This window comes from Fusarium coffeatum, assembly GCF_003316985.1.
Source record: "Fusarium coffeatum strain FIESC_28 chromosome Unknown BRIP53273_contig_284, whole genome shotgun sequence".
NCBI lineage: Eukaryota > Fungi > Ascomycota > Sordariomycetes > Hypocreales > Nectriaceae > Fusarium > Fusarium coffeatum.
This window is the reverse complement of record NW_022158075.1, coordinates 93,074-106,689: the sequence shown is the minus strand read 5'-3', so window position 1 is coordinate 106,689 and position 13,616 is coordinate 93,074. Positions and strand designations below refer to the sequence as shown.

The window sequence follows — 13,616 nt, the reverse complement described above, 5'->3', positions numbered from 1 at the left end:
CAGGTTTTAATGCTCAGGCCCTGTTGCCTATCCATTCAGGATGACATATCTGATACTGGAAACTGTCCATTCCTCTGTCTCTGGACGTATTATAAATCGTAATATATACAAGCAGCCACTCAGCAGTATCTTAGCTGTCGCTCGATTTCAATGACTCAAGGGTCTACTGAGTTTTTCTGAGGAGCAGGTCCTGCGATATACACAGATGAACAAACCAATATTAACGATCTTTTGCTTTATGTGAAGTCAGATGATAATTGATCGCAGTGTACATACGTTCGGAGACAGGCTAGGTGTCCCTCAAGTTAAATTCGAATGAGAATAAGATATAGGTAAGGTATAAGTCAACCCCAACACCCAAGAGATAAACTGACCTACCAGATGTATTCTCAAATATGTTTGACTTTATTGAATCTGATCATTTGGGAAAATAGCTTCTACAGTATCTCATAACTAAATGCTCCTAGATCTAAATTCCTAAATGTTGCATTATAAGACCAACCCTTCCTTTCAGACTTACGGGTTAAAGGCGGAAAGTTTCTTAACTCACCTAATAACATGAATATAAACTTGCAGCGCATCTTAACCAGAATGTAATATTGAGGATGATTGTTAGTTACCGCTGTTACTTTGTATATTGATATCCGTTCAAAAGGTGGGCTTTCAGCTCGATGAACCTTCTGCTCAGTCTTCGCCTTATAAATGATAACCAAGACTCCATGTTATGCCATATTATCCTGTAATCCTGCCCCGGCTTGCATTGCAATCCACAGACCCTGTCTAAAAGACCCAACTCGTTAGGACTCTTACACAATGCATCGTATCTATCCAAACCCCGTGATATCACACAATACCTTCTATCAAGTTTGAACTTCCCCGCTTCTACGCCCATTGTCAAGCAAGACCACATCTCGAAGGCAAAAAGATATAAAACTTCCCCATCTAGATAATCTATCGCGATCTCCCCGGCAGATAAGCGCAGATCAGAAATGGTACAGTATCAATGTCGTGATAAACAACTTAAGCTTAAATGCAGATGTCCGGCCTTGGCCCGACGGATATTTCCCGTTTGGGATAATGTCGTTGTTTGCGCGGCAAATGACGCGAGCTCTCACAGGCCCGCTAAATGCCTATCTTGATGTGCTATCGCCGGTATGAGATACTGGGGTGGGATGGCCCTTGTATATAACTCCTGTTTCATCTTGACTATTTGAGTTTTTCGAAAAAGGATACAGGTTGACTTTGTTTACATATTGCTACCATTCGTTGGATGTGAGATAGTCGTAAAGATGGCAACCACCACCACCGAAGCGCCAGTCCAGGTGTCTCCAGCCGAGGTATCTCACCCTCCTCAGACAGGCATCTTCAAACACATCTCCAAAGCGATCCCCTATTTTCGCAATCCTCGCCATGTCTTAATTCTCAAACTCGACTGCCTTCTTCTCACATGGACGTTCATCGCTGGTATTATGAAAGAGATGGATCAATCGGCTACAACGCAGGCTTACGTTTCTGGTATGAGAGAGGCGTTGGGATTATATGGAAATGAGTTGGTTATGTTTAATACCTTTTTCTCGATCGGATATGCTATTGGACTTGTTCCTGGCCAGTTGGCTCAGACGAGGGTGAGTGAAGGAATTATTGATAACGGTATGGCGTTGCTGACTTTATAGGTTCGACCGTCTCTTTTTCTACCGACTTGTGAGATTATCTGGGGACTTTTCGTCTTGGTGTAAGTTCAGTCTAGCCTATATGTGGTATATATAAACTCACACATATAGGACATGCCAAGCCAAAAATGCAACAACAATCTACGCCCTCCGCTTCTTCCTCGGCCTTTTCTCCGCCGTCTTCTGGCCCTCAGTCGTCTCCCTAATCTTCAACTGGTACACCCCCAAAGAACTCGCGCTCCGAATCGCCTGCTTCAATGTCTCCGACGTAGCAGGCGCCATGTTTCTCGGTGCCCTCCAAGCAGCGCTGTATAAGAATCTTAACGGCGCTCACGGCATAGCTGGTTGGCAGTGGCTGTTTATCGTCTCTGGCATCATCACTATCGCGCAAGGCATTGTGGGATTCTTTGTCATTCCTGATACACCTGCCTACACGAGGGCGAAGTGGTTGACTGAGGCAGAGAAGGAATTGTCGAGGGAGCGTATGGGCGATTTTGGAGCCAAGACTTCAAAGTTGATTCCTGCGGATGTGTTGAAGAGCAAATTGAGGAAGTTGATTACGCATCCTGTTACCTTCTTCTTCCTTGCTGCGTTCGCAATGAATGCGTGGGCGCATCGAGCGAATTCTTACTTCGTTCTTTATATCGAAAGTCTGAAGGATAGTGCTGGGAACAGGATGTACAGTACATACCAGGTCAACATCCTCCCACTGGGCGGCTACGCGATGCAAATCTGCACCAACCTAATCCTGAACGGATTATCAGACTGGAAACACTGGCGATGGCAGATCAGTTGCGGTTGCGCCACGATGCTCGGTATAATGCTAAGTGTGCTCTGCGCCTGGCCGTCCGACCATAAGATCGTTATGGGATTTTATTTCATGACATACGCCGTCAACGCAGGAAGTCCAGCACTGATGGCATGGTTCGCCGAACTAATGCGCAAAGAGCCCGAAGCCAGAGCTATTGTGGTTGCGCTGACGGTCATGATCGTTTATGTTGGGCATGCGACTATTCCTCTTCGTGCTTTTAGGGTTGCGGATGCGCCGGAGTATCCTATTGGATTTCCGCTTACGACTGCGTTTTCGTTTGGGTCTGTTTTTGTACAACTGGGCATGCTTTGGTGGTCGAGACGGAATCAGGGATTGCAGAATGGTGGATATGATCGCACTGAGGTTAGGGAGGATGAGGAGAGTGCGAGTGTTGAGTGTGATGGAGTCAGTGTTGGGGAGACGAAGGAAAAGACTACAAGTCCTGTCATCTCCAAAGTTGATGGATGATTCAAAGGTCATTCCTGTGCATAGCAAATTTCAGTATAATAGGCTTGGTGTTTTCAAATTCCAATACAGATCGAGTCTCGTAACATCCGTCAGATTGACACCACACCCTCAATGCACAACGCTGTCATCTGCCACCTTACGTGCAACCCTACAATCGACAGCCACTAAGCAGTCATGGAAGGACAAGGTACTTCATTGGCTTCGACGTATTCGCTTATGGGCACGCGGCGTAGTAAGCTGAAAGAAGTTTGGTAGGTACATGGCTTTACCTCGTTCCCATGTGATACCCAATTTAAGGTATGTCTCTGACCGTTAGTCACGCGAGCATCAGTGGTTCACCAATTGAGTTGTGGGAATAAAGAGGATGGCTGAGTGAGTGTTTTCCCATGCGAAACCTTTGCGCCTCTGGACGTTTAACCAACTACCAACCAGAGTCAAGCATGCTGTATCGTCATCTCAGATCTGAGAGACACAATCAATTGTCTCGCATCGCAATGGCATTTTGAAAATGTGAATTATGAATATCTTCCTAGCTAATACTGAGATCATCCTATCTAAAGCTAGGTATTGGGTATCAAGCACAGAGCACGACTAAAATCCTCACACGTATATACTAGACTGATATGAGGGAAAATGTCGAATAAATGTCAAGGCATCTAGATGCTGCTCGCTTTAAGAAAAAACAGTTTTTAATCCTCGTGGGTGGGAGGACCAGCGTAGTTCTTGTGGCCCCAAGCCCAGTACCAGATTCCAGAAACCAGGCACGCGAAGACGAAGACGACGGGGGCGTAGTTGACGGTTTCGGGGGTAACGGGGAGAGCGGAGGGCATGCAGAAGAGAGGCATGGCGAGGAGAGACCAGCCTGAGAAAGTTAGCGAGATATACTATAGTTAGAGACAGATGACTTACCGAGAGCGATCCAGTTGGCAGCGGCACCGAACTTGCCAAGGTAGAACTTTCCAGTCTTGACCTGCTTGCGGCCAGTGAAAAGACTGATGGCAATTGGAGTAGCGTAAGAAGCAGTCAAGCAAATGACACCAACACCAGAGAAAGCGTTGAAGGCAGCCGATGAACCGAAGTAGAGGATACCGAGGATAATTTCGACAACCATGCAGAGCATCATGGCATTCAGAGGAACATCGAGAGAAGTGTTGACCTTGGACCACCACTTGGCACCGGGAATGGCACCGTCACGAGCGAAAGCCCAAGTGCATCGAGAACTGGCAGTTGTGCAGCCGATACCGCAGATGATGGCGAGGATGATGAGAGGGAACAGAAGACCGAAGGCACCACCAGAGCTGCCGACAGCGCTCTTGATGATGAAGGGCACGGGCTGGGCTGAGAGGACGACCTGCTGCATGTCGGGGAGGACGAACATCAAAGGAACGACGAAGAGGAGACCAGCGAAGGTGTTGATGAAGATGGTAGCGACCATGGCCTTGGGGACCTGAGTCGAGGGGTTCTGAACCTCCTCACACATGGAAATGATCATGCCAGTGGAAGAAGTGGCGTAAGCAGCATGGAGAAGACCGACCATGAAAGACCAGCCCTTAGAAGGCCATCCAGAGTTAACCTCAAAGTGGCCAAAGACGAAGGCAGCATCACGACGACCCTCCTTGGCGATAGCGAGGACGCAAACGACAATAGCGATAACACCGGCAAAGGTCCAGAAGACGGCGGCGGTGTCAATCCATGGAAGCCACTTGTTTCCGAGCGAAGAGACGGCGTTGCACAGGATGGTCAGACCCAAGAAGACAAGGAAGACCTGGTAGGGCTCGCCGGACATGACGCCGACGCCGGGGCTCGACTCGAAGACATTGACGCAAGAGACGATGAAGAGGGCGGTTCCGAAGTTGACGGCGAGAGTGATGGTGATGTTTCCAACGATGTACAGCCAACCGCAGATCCAGCTTGCAATGCGACGCCATCGAGGAGGGGAGAGCATGAAAGCTTGGTAGTAGACGCCTAATCACGATACAATCAGTTTAATTCACGGGGACAGAGACACAAGAGACATGGCTCCAATGGGAGGGGAGGAATGTACCTCCAGCTGTAGGATAGACACTGGTGATTTCACCAAGAGACGCAGCTACACAGACAATAATGAGAGAGACGGCGACCCAACCCCAGATAACGTTGACGGGACCACCGCCGACAAGAGGATAGGCCAGGGTGGTAGCGAGACCGTAGGGAATGGAAGCGAGGACGAAGGACATGAAGGCGACCTGGAAGGTAGAGCGGTTTCGCGACAGCTCAGCCTTGTAGCCCAGGTTCTCGAGGAGCTGATCGGCAGCTTCATTGTTGCCGACGGAAGCCTTTGAGCCTCGACGAGGCTTTTGCTCGACGACTGGATCCATTGCACCTGTGCTTGTGCTGCCCGAGTCGTGTTTGGACATGATGGCGGCTTGGAGAGATAGACGAGGGGGGGGTTGACGAAAGGGAAAGGGAAGGGAGAGGGAGGAGGAGGGGATTTAAAAACACAAGACAAAGACAAAGAGAGGGTCGGATTGAATCTGGGGAATTGAAAAGTGACGGACGGGGCCTTGAAGAAATTTGGAGTAGCGGATTATCGGGAAACATGGGGGGCCCCCTCCAGGCTATGTAATGGGTGGCAATCAAGCAGGGAATCAAGTCCCTCCCCCGAGACGCGTCCAAAAGTGGAAAAGAGTGGTTTTAGAGTGGGATGTTGCGGGTTCCATAGAAGCCAAGACCCAGTCTAGACAGTTACAGTAAGCCAGGACTACCTAGCAGTTAAGGGTACCTAGGACGATGAGAGCAAGGGACGGGGAAGATTGATGATACAGTAGTCTGACTGACTGTTGGAACCAACAGCATTAAATCGAGGGTCTAGAAGCATCAGTTGTGATGGCAATGGTTCATGCTCTCAAGACTCTTGACTAACCTGTACCTGTACTTGTCTCACTCAGTACCGATGCTTTCCTCTCTTAACCACAGCCATGTGCTCAGTAGTCTACCGCAATCAGTAGCTTGCCGTACAGAGATACCCAAGCCCGTACAACCACAAGCTCTTCACTGATAGGTCCAACCCGTAAATGCCATCTCGTCTAGCGCACGCGGGCTGAAAAGGAAAAGAGCTCGCGCGATTCAAGAGGTGAAGATGATAGGCTGCTACGTCATGAAAAGAGTGGAACCACAAGGCGGCCAGGCCGACACAAGGTTTCGGCATCAAGCTGGAAGTGGAAGGTAGATTAAGCTACTCTCAGCACTGAGGTACTCTGATAGGATATTGGTTGCTGCTGCAGGCTACGTTACAGTTGAACGGTAGAAGAAGAAGAACTGTTCAGGTATTGGGCCAAGCTTTCAGGTTAATTAAACCACCAGAGACCGAGTATCTGTGTACCGAGTATAGCTATAGGTGGCTGAAGGTGCATGTGAAACAGAGGGATGCTCATGCAGGTCAATTGACTGACAGACAAACTCAATCAAACAAGCCGAATGCCGGGTTTCGTGACGATCTCTCAGCTTTACTTTACCTATTTTGGTGAATATCCTGTATGTGATCGTCAGGGTATCAACAACCCATCCCAGTCTGCCATGATTTTGGTGTCGCATTATAACGTGCATCTTCTGGGGTTTGAGTTGAAGCTATCGTCAGTCATCTAGGATGAAACAAGATAAACATGCACAATTGCACCCTTCACCTTGGATAGCTTCTGGCCTTATTCCTATCTAAGAAGTCCGGCGACATTGAAGTCTTTACCGGGACACGTGATCGGTTAAGATGCGGATGTTGTGTTGATCAATTGATACGCTTGTCATGACGGGCCGTTCCTTGCATGCTGTTGCAGCTGTATGTATGTATGATAGGTATATGTGTGCCGTGCAGTCGTGATATCCTCGTGACTCTTAACCCCGTCCTCCATTGTAATCAGCACCACCAGCCTTTCTCAACCTAACAACAATATCCTTCTCCTCCAACTCAGACTTATCCCCCGTCGTAACAGCAATACTATGATGCGAAAGCTGCCTCTTAACATCGCCGCTCTCAATGCTCACGCGCGCCTTGCGCATAACCTTTGTATTCTCTCCAATCCAGACAACCAGTATAAACTTGACTCGCGTGCTCTCCTTATCGTTGGCGTACTCGACGCGCACGTAACCGTACTGGACTTGTCCATCGTCGAGTTCGTTGACAAGCTCTGCTAGACCGCCCGTGCCCGTCTTGGTGAGCGACAGCTTGTTGCCGACGGCGGAGGCGTACGAGATTAGCAGCCAGTTTGTGCTATCCTTGTCGTCGCGCACGGCGTCGTAGGCTGCGGCAACTTCGGGTGCGTCGAGGCCGGACATTGTGTAGTAGTATTCGTATATAGGAGGAGGGTATCGTATCGGTCGGTGCACGTATCGAATCAGATCAGATCAGGTCTAGGATCACAAGAGGAGGGAATAAACTGGGCCTGGTACGTAGCCAAGGTATCCAACAAGAACAATTGAAGAGACAATTGAGGGACAGAAAGAAAAAAAGGGTTCAAAGCTTGGTCAAACCTTCAGGAGGTCAAAGGGTTTGACTCAGGGGGCATTGCCTGTCTTTTTTTCGCTTCCCTTCCCCCTCTCTTCCTTCGTCTAACCCTGTTCTCCTCCAGGGTTTGGGATCCATTGGGTTTTTTTTCTGCTCTGGGAAAAGCTCGGTTATCTAAGAGTGTACGTATCTTCTCACCATCACTCATCTATTGGTTGCAATTCCACACGCTCTAGAAGACAGGAGATGATCCATATTTAACTACCAAGACGCTAGAAAATAAACGGACAGACTCCGTGAAGCCCTCGTGGGTTTTTCTTCAATTCTTCAGGGGGGAGCTGAACTTGAACGGCTCCTCTTACCGGAGACCCGCCCCAACGCGAACAGACACGTTACGGGCATGGCCTGAGACTCGTCTCTCTCCACGATTTAATGTTGTTTTTCAGTACGTAACAGAACGATTAGCTATTCCCCTCCCCCGTGGGCAACTAGACACTTTAATTCCCCTTCCGAATGTTTAGGTCTTGTCCCGTGCTGAAGAGGGTCAGAATGAGGTCAATTACTCCTGCTTTACTGTTCTTCTACCTCCTTTAATAGACACTGAACAATTCATGACACTGGAATACTCGTAATCGATGGCCTCCTGCAGCTAAGGCCGAGCTATGGTAATAACAGGGACCCGGATATCCAGCTCGATCATTATTCCTTCTTTGAGCGATACCGAAGCTCAACCCTTATCCACCCCCCATGCCAATTCCCCATCTCCCCGTTCCTTGAAGATGATCAATACGGCAATAATCACAGTCTTTCAATCGGGCCGAGAAACCACTGCGAGTCCAACGGCATGCTAAGCCCGCCCGTTTCACTGGGCTACGAGATAAAAGCCCGAAACGTCTCTCTATTCATTACGTCGAGGTCCCGTTAATGATCCATATAAATGCCATTCAAGGCTAAATTCTGACGACATGGCATTAGCTTTGTTCTCATCAAGCTGAACTTCAAACACATGGGATAATCATGCTGCTATTTTCATGATCATCACTGCACGTTTAAATAAAAATGCAGAGAACCCCTGTTTGATCGTGCAACCAACAGACATTCTAGACTCCTTCCCCTTTCTCACACAGCGTGTCTTTCCCTTGTCTGTGGCTTACTTGGCTTGCAGCAGACCGACCAAAAACACGTGCAACTCCGACTTACCCGTGCCATGGATGTCGCTCGCAGTGGATAGGCCCAAGGACACTGGGACCTAAGCTAGGATCCCCTTGGTCCCAGTGAAATTGACCCTATGATAGCAAACCGCCATCCAAGAGATTTAGTAATGGATAAGAAGGAAAATGGCTCATTTTATGTCAACACTTCGCATTCGATAGCGGTTATACGCGCATTGAGACTGATCGGCCGAGGAACGTCATATCTTAGGCGAAATTAACTGATTCTTGCGCAGAGGATAAATGTTGTTCCTCTTCTTGACAGGTTTTCTTTCGTCTTGACAGGTTTTCTTTACGAGATGTGGACTACGATCGAGGCGATCGAGTAAGAATTAATAATGATTAATGCCCGAGTCACAGCATCTTCGTTACTTGGAAGTTGGAGCAATTGACAAAAATGCGCTTAAGCTAACCATGAAAATATCGCCGAGTAGCATCCTTGTGAGTGTAACAAGTTTGAATCAGAATTATCAGAGACAGCTACGTGGCTTGCCGCTTGAACGCCATGTACATCACGCAATGCAAATTCCCGGTAGATCATCTAGCTGTCGTTATTAATATCAATGTGGCGTAAAAAGGAAGAAAGTGAAACGACTATCGTCTCCTTACTTGAGTGCGGCATCTTCGCTAAGCGCTTGAAATAGGCTCATCTTGGCGAGGCGCTTCTATTGTTCTAGGCCTGGACGTGTTACAGATTGAGATGATGAACTGACTCGTTATTCTTGGCTGTGATTTAAATGTTGATCCTTTAGTTTCAATTCAGGTCTTGAGAGTTGCGCTTCTGCTTGCAGTTAATGTTATCCTTCTACCTTGATAAGTCCGAGTCCTCGTGGCACACTGCGACGACGTAACCCAGCCCAAGTTGTTCTTTACGTAACTTATTAGCAGATATTCCCTGAAAACCGTTACTGTTGCCCTTGTTTTCTCGGTTAGAGTCAATACCAAATTCATAGTCGCTAAAGGGGTTATCATTGGCATTACCCTGCAGACATGCCTTTGCCAAAGAGCAAATTGATAAATGTCATCTGCCATTCCCGAGTATTTCAGTAGTGAATAATTGATTTGCTCATTGACTTTATACTCATACAGCAAAGGAAAGCATCGGTCAAATGAAAGGACATCCACCCAGCTCCATCCCGACTACCACGGTAATTGACTTTGTACTCCTTAATCCCGCGCATAGCGCTCAGGGAACTTGCCCTTCACATCAGCCACAACCTGTACACTGATATACCGACCCTACAGCATATTAGCAATCAATGGACGCTCATGCAACGAGGTCAAACTTACGATCCAGCGACACATGTAGAATCCAATACCGGCGAAGTAAAGGTGTGGATCTGAAACCATTAGCAAGCAGTCTTTCATACGCACAGAAAAGTTAGATGAAAACTTACGACCAGAATAGGTCACATAGCCAGGTGACTCGCCTTCCTCGTCAACAGCCAACGTACTCACATTCTCCAGTCTGGCAGCCGAGTCCTTGTCGACGAAACCAGCCTCAGCATACTTCGCAGGTAAATCCTCATCCTTATACCCAGTAGCAAGAACAATACCACCAGCAGGAATCGTCTTTTCCTCGCCGGTATCCTTATCGTAAACAACGAGTCCCTCATTCGTCAACCCCTTTGCTTCACCTCTAGCAATACGAATCTTATCCTCGAGCACCATATCAAAAACCCTTTCTTGATCCACATAGAACGCACGTCCACGCTCTTCATACGCACGACAAATAAGACAGACTTGCTTTTCGACTTGATACCCCTTTTCTTCAAGCAACTTATGTCTTGGCTCCATGACTTGATTCAGCGATGCAGTTAGGCCATTGGCCATATCTCGCATAACTGCCAATGGCATAGAGTTTTCTAGAAAGTCTGCTGCTTCGACGGGCATTTGGCCTTGATAACGCATCGAGATGATGGGAAAGAAGACTTCAAAGTCAAAGAGTGTTGTAGGACTGCGCTGGAGCATAGTTACGCTCTTTGTGCCGTTGAGAGCAAGATCTTTGGCGACATCGTGAGCTGAGTTGCCGGTACCAACGACGATTACATCGAGGTCTTTGTATTGAGTAGCGTCGTGATATTCTGATGTGTGCTCGATAGGTCCTTTGAAGGCTTCTCGATTTTCAAGGGATGGAACGTTCGGGTTTGCTTTTGAAATGAGAAAGCCGTTAGATAGAACAAGATTCTTTGCTTTAATCGTGGAAGTATCGCCAGACTGTATATCCTTCAGGTCAATCGTCCAATGCTGGGCACCTTCATCCCACGAACTTCGTACGACCTCAATACCTCCGAAGAAAGGAAGCTTGAGCTGCTCCACAGCAGAAGACATGTATCTCGTCAGATCCTTACCACCCATGTACTCAGGATATCCTTCCTTGAGAATGGGAAACATGGGCAGTTGCACCATCAAATTATTGTGATGAAGAATAACGCTCGAGTAGCGTGAGGTAGACCAGTTACCACCTGCCTCAAGCTCTGTGTCAAAGACAGCGACATCAGCGCCTGCGGAGTCGAGCATGATGGTGTTGCCAAGACCGCTGCAGCTTCCGCCGACGACAACGACGTCTAGGATACCGGAGACATTGGGAAGACCTTGAGCTGATGGTTTGCCGCGTTGAGAGCTGTCGATGAGAGACGGTGACTGTCGGGGTAGTTGTTCGAAGGGATGGTCAACGAGCTCCTGAACAGCTGTGCTCAAGATCCAGATAAGCCACTTTCCATCAACAGGTATGAGCTTAGCTTGTCCAACACACTTGGAACGTGGGTTATCTGTGTAAAAACTAAAGGGAACATCCAGACAAGCAAGCGTAGGCGCAAGGCGCATGTACTGCGGTCCCATCCCCCACATGCCCTCCTTATCAGCCGAAACATCAGACGGATTACGCTTGTGGTCTTCAGCAAGTGTCTTCCATGCTGAGATGATCGCATCTCTTCCATGGATGGTGCGTTTGTCAAATGTGAGGGTAAGAGAATCTCTCCACCACGAGTCTTCGACGAAGAGACTCGCTAGCTTCTCCCAGTCTGAACTGGTGATGGCATCCGAGAAGTCTTTGATGAAGTCTGTGGCGACTTTAGAGGAATCGAGGGTGTCTTCGCCTTCAAAGGTTGGGACGTTGGGAAAGCTGGACGGAAGATCTGCGACTTTCGTCCTGGGGCGTTTGGGATGTCCTATGGCCATGATTAATAATGTAGTGATAGAAGCAACAAAGGAGTATTTTTGAAGAAGATTATGTGTTCAACAAGTCTATTCCGACTTTTTGAAATATACTGCACTCGACAAAACAGCAAATCAGACCGTCTTTGGCGGGAGTTATATAGAAGATAGACTGAGTTTCCCATGTAAAGGACTGGCAAAGCGGAATTATTAATCCTGTAGATATCCCACATCGCTATTATATACTTCGGTCTATTGACGAATTGGATCACTTCCAAAAAGTCCGAGGGAGGTGATGGAAATAAGCACTAGTTCCGTAGGATCCTACGGGATAAGCACAGAATCCGATATAACCGCGTACAAAGAGGGAAAGGAATCAGCCAAAACCGAATGCGTGGTTACTTTTAATGGTAAAACGTGATTAGTGCTGATGCAGAAGGATTGGTAGGTAAGATCAAGTGTTGGAGATGGGGTTGTGACCAGTTAGATATTTCGGATAGGCTGGATGAATAGTGATATAAGCCGGAGAAGGATTTAAGGATTCGATACCATGACGCATTAGGGATAAATTACGAAGTTGCACGTAATGTAACAGAGTTTATTGTTAGTACACTATGCGCGATATCACGGGGTTTTGGGTGACAATGTCTTGTATAAGATAACAGTCTTGTGTCCTGGAAACTGTGGTAAAGATAAACCGGCCATGTTTGGATAGATGATAATATCTTACCACAACATAGATCAAGGCTACAAAACTTACTAACAATGTCAGCTTACTCTCAAATAGAATACCCAAAGGATGATATATCGCCTTTCTTGCAGGTTGAGGGCGCCTTCGCGGGTCTTGGCCAAGGATATGGTTCCGCAGAGTTCAGGTAGCCCTGCAGCCGTGGTATTTCCAAGATTTCGAATTTGGTCTTAGGGAACAAATCATCAGAAGAGAGAATAAATGCTGCTCACGGTGACTTTAGATGAGATGGTACGATAAGGGTGTCCAAGAATGAGGAATATCAGGGAGGTCCTCTTTCAATGTAATTCGAACGTCATTCTTGCTATCTCCTTTCTCCTTTTCCAAGCTCTTCTAACCCATCGGCACGTACCTAATCCCTCCGCGAAACCAAAAGCTATTTCCTCATGTCTCATGAATTACCTCCTGAGAATAAAACCGCTAGGCCAAGTATTCAAAAACAGAGACCCTTTTACTTGCGGTGACGGCTATATTCTTTTCGTGACATCCTCATTCCACATCATAGGTAGTCCAGACAAAGGGGGTAGTCCAGCCAACCCCAACCCTGGATATGTCTCAACCGCCGTGCCGCCGCACCCGCAACAGCAAAAAGCTTGTCCACTTCTCCATTCCAGCAGCATGTCATTATCCGCTGCTGGCTTGTGGTCATGTGATCGGCCAACTTTTGTGCTTTTACGAGTAAGGCTACACAGTTGAGGCGGATAAAAACGCGGATCTTCTCATTCCTGGAGTTGCAAGGGGAATGTCGTTGCTGCGACGGCGTCAACTAGTTTATTGGAAAAGGTCCGAGCGATGCAGTACAGGGAGTGATTCTGCAGAATCGTGGTTTGGTACGATGATGTTTCGTCGTTGGGAAGCTGGATGCTATACTTGAATTCAATTCTAAACTTTCTTCGTTGAGATCGTTGACGAGCGTTTGAACTGCAAACCTTCTATTTTTGGGGATCTAACGTTGAGATCGTTAGTCTCGGCCGAGTCACAATCATATAGGGTAGCACTACTTCCAATTGCCCACCCGGATTATTGGGTTATCAAGGGCAGTGCATTTACCGCCACATGCAAATTCAATTAGAGG

General features: G+C 47.6%; 4 protein-coding genes across 4 annotated transcripts; 1 reads left to right on the top strand and 3 right to left on the bottom strand.

The window, feature by feature from the left end:
• Window positions 1–1,289: 1,289 nt before the first annotated feature.
• On the top strand, window positions 1,290–2,949 carry FIESC28_10096 (uncharacterized protein; the record flags this gene model as incomplete). Its single annotated transcript, XM_031164231.1, has 3 exons — window positions 1,290–1,625; window positions 1,674–1,732; window positions 1,782–2,949. The coding sequence occupies 3 exons, from the start codon at window positions 1,290–1,292 to the stop codon at window positions 2,947–2,949; spliced, it is 1,563 nt and encodes a 520-aa protein (XP_031011716.1).
• A 689-nt stretch (window positions 2,950–3,638) lies between these two features.
• On the bottom strand, window positions 3,639–5,345 carry FIESC28_10095 (uncharacterized protein; the record flags this gene model as incomplete). The annotated part of the gene is made up of 3 exons (XM_031164230.1): window positions 3,639–3,811; window positions 3,859–4,914; window positions 4,994–5,345. 3 exons carry the CDS (start codon window positions 5,343–5,345, stop codon window positions 3,639–3,641), a joined length of 1,581 nt encoding a protein of 526 aa, XP_031011715.1.
• Window positions 5,346–6,816: 1,471 nt separating this feature from the next.
• Window positions 6,817–7,257, bottom strand: FIESC28_10094 (uncharacterized protein; the record flags this gene model as incomplete). The annotated part of the gene is made up of 1 exon (XM_031164229.1): window positions 6,817–7,257. One exon carries the CDS (start codon window positions 7,255–7,257, stop codon window positions 6,817–6,819), a length of 441 nt encoding a protein of 146 aa, XP_031011714.1.
• Window positions 7,258–9,804: 2,547 nt separating this feature from the next.
• On the bottom strand, window positions 9,805–11,817 carry FIESC28_10093 (uncharacterized protein; the record flags this gene model as incomplete). Its single annotated transcript, XM_031164228.1, has 3 exons — window positions 9,805–9,876; window positions 9,928–9,977; window positions 10,035–11,817. The coding sequence occupies 3 exons, from the start codon at window positions 11,815–11,817 to the stop codon at window positions 9,805–9,807; spliced, it is 1,905 nt and encodes a 634-aa protein (XP_031011713.1).
• Between the last annotated feature and the right edge of the window lie 1,799 nt (window positions 11,818–13,616).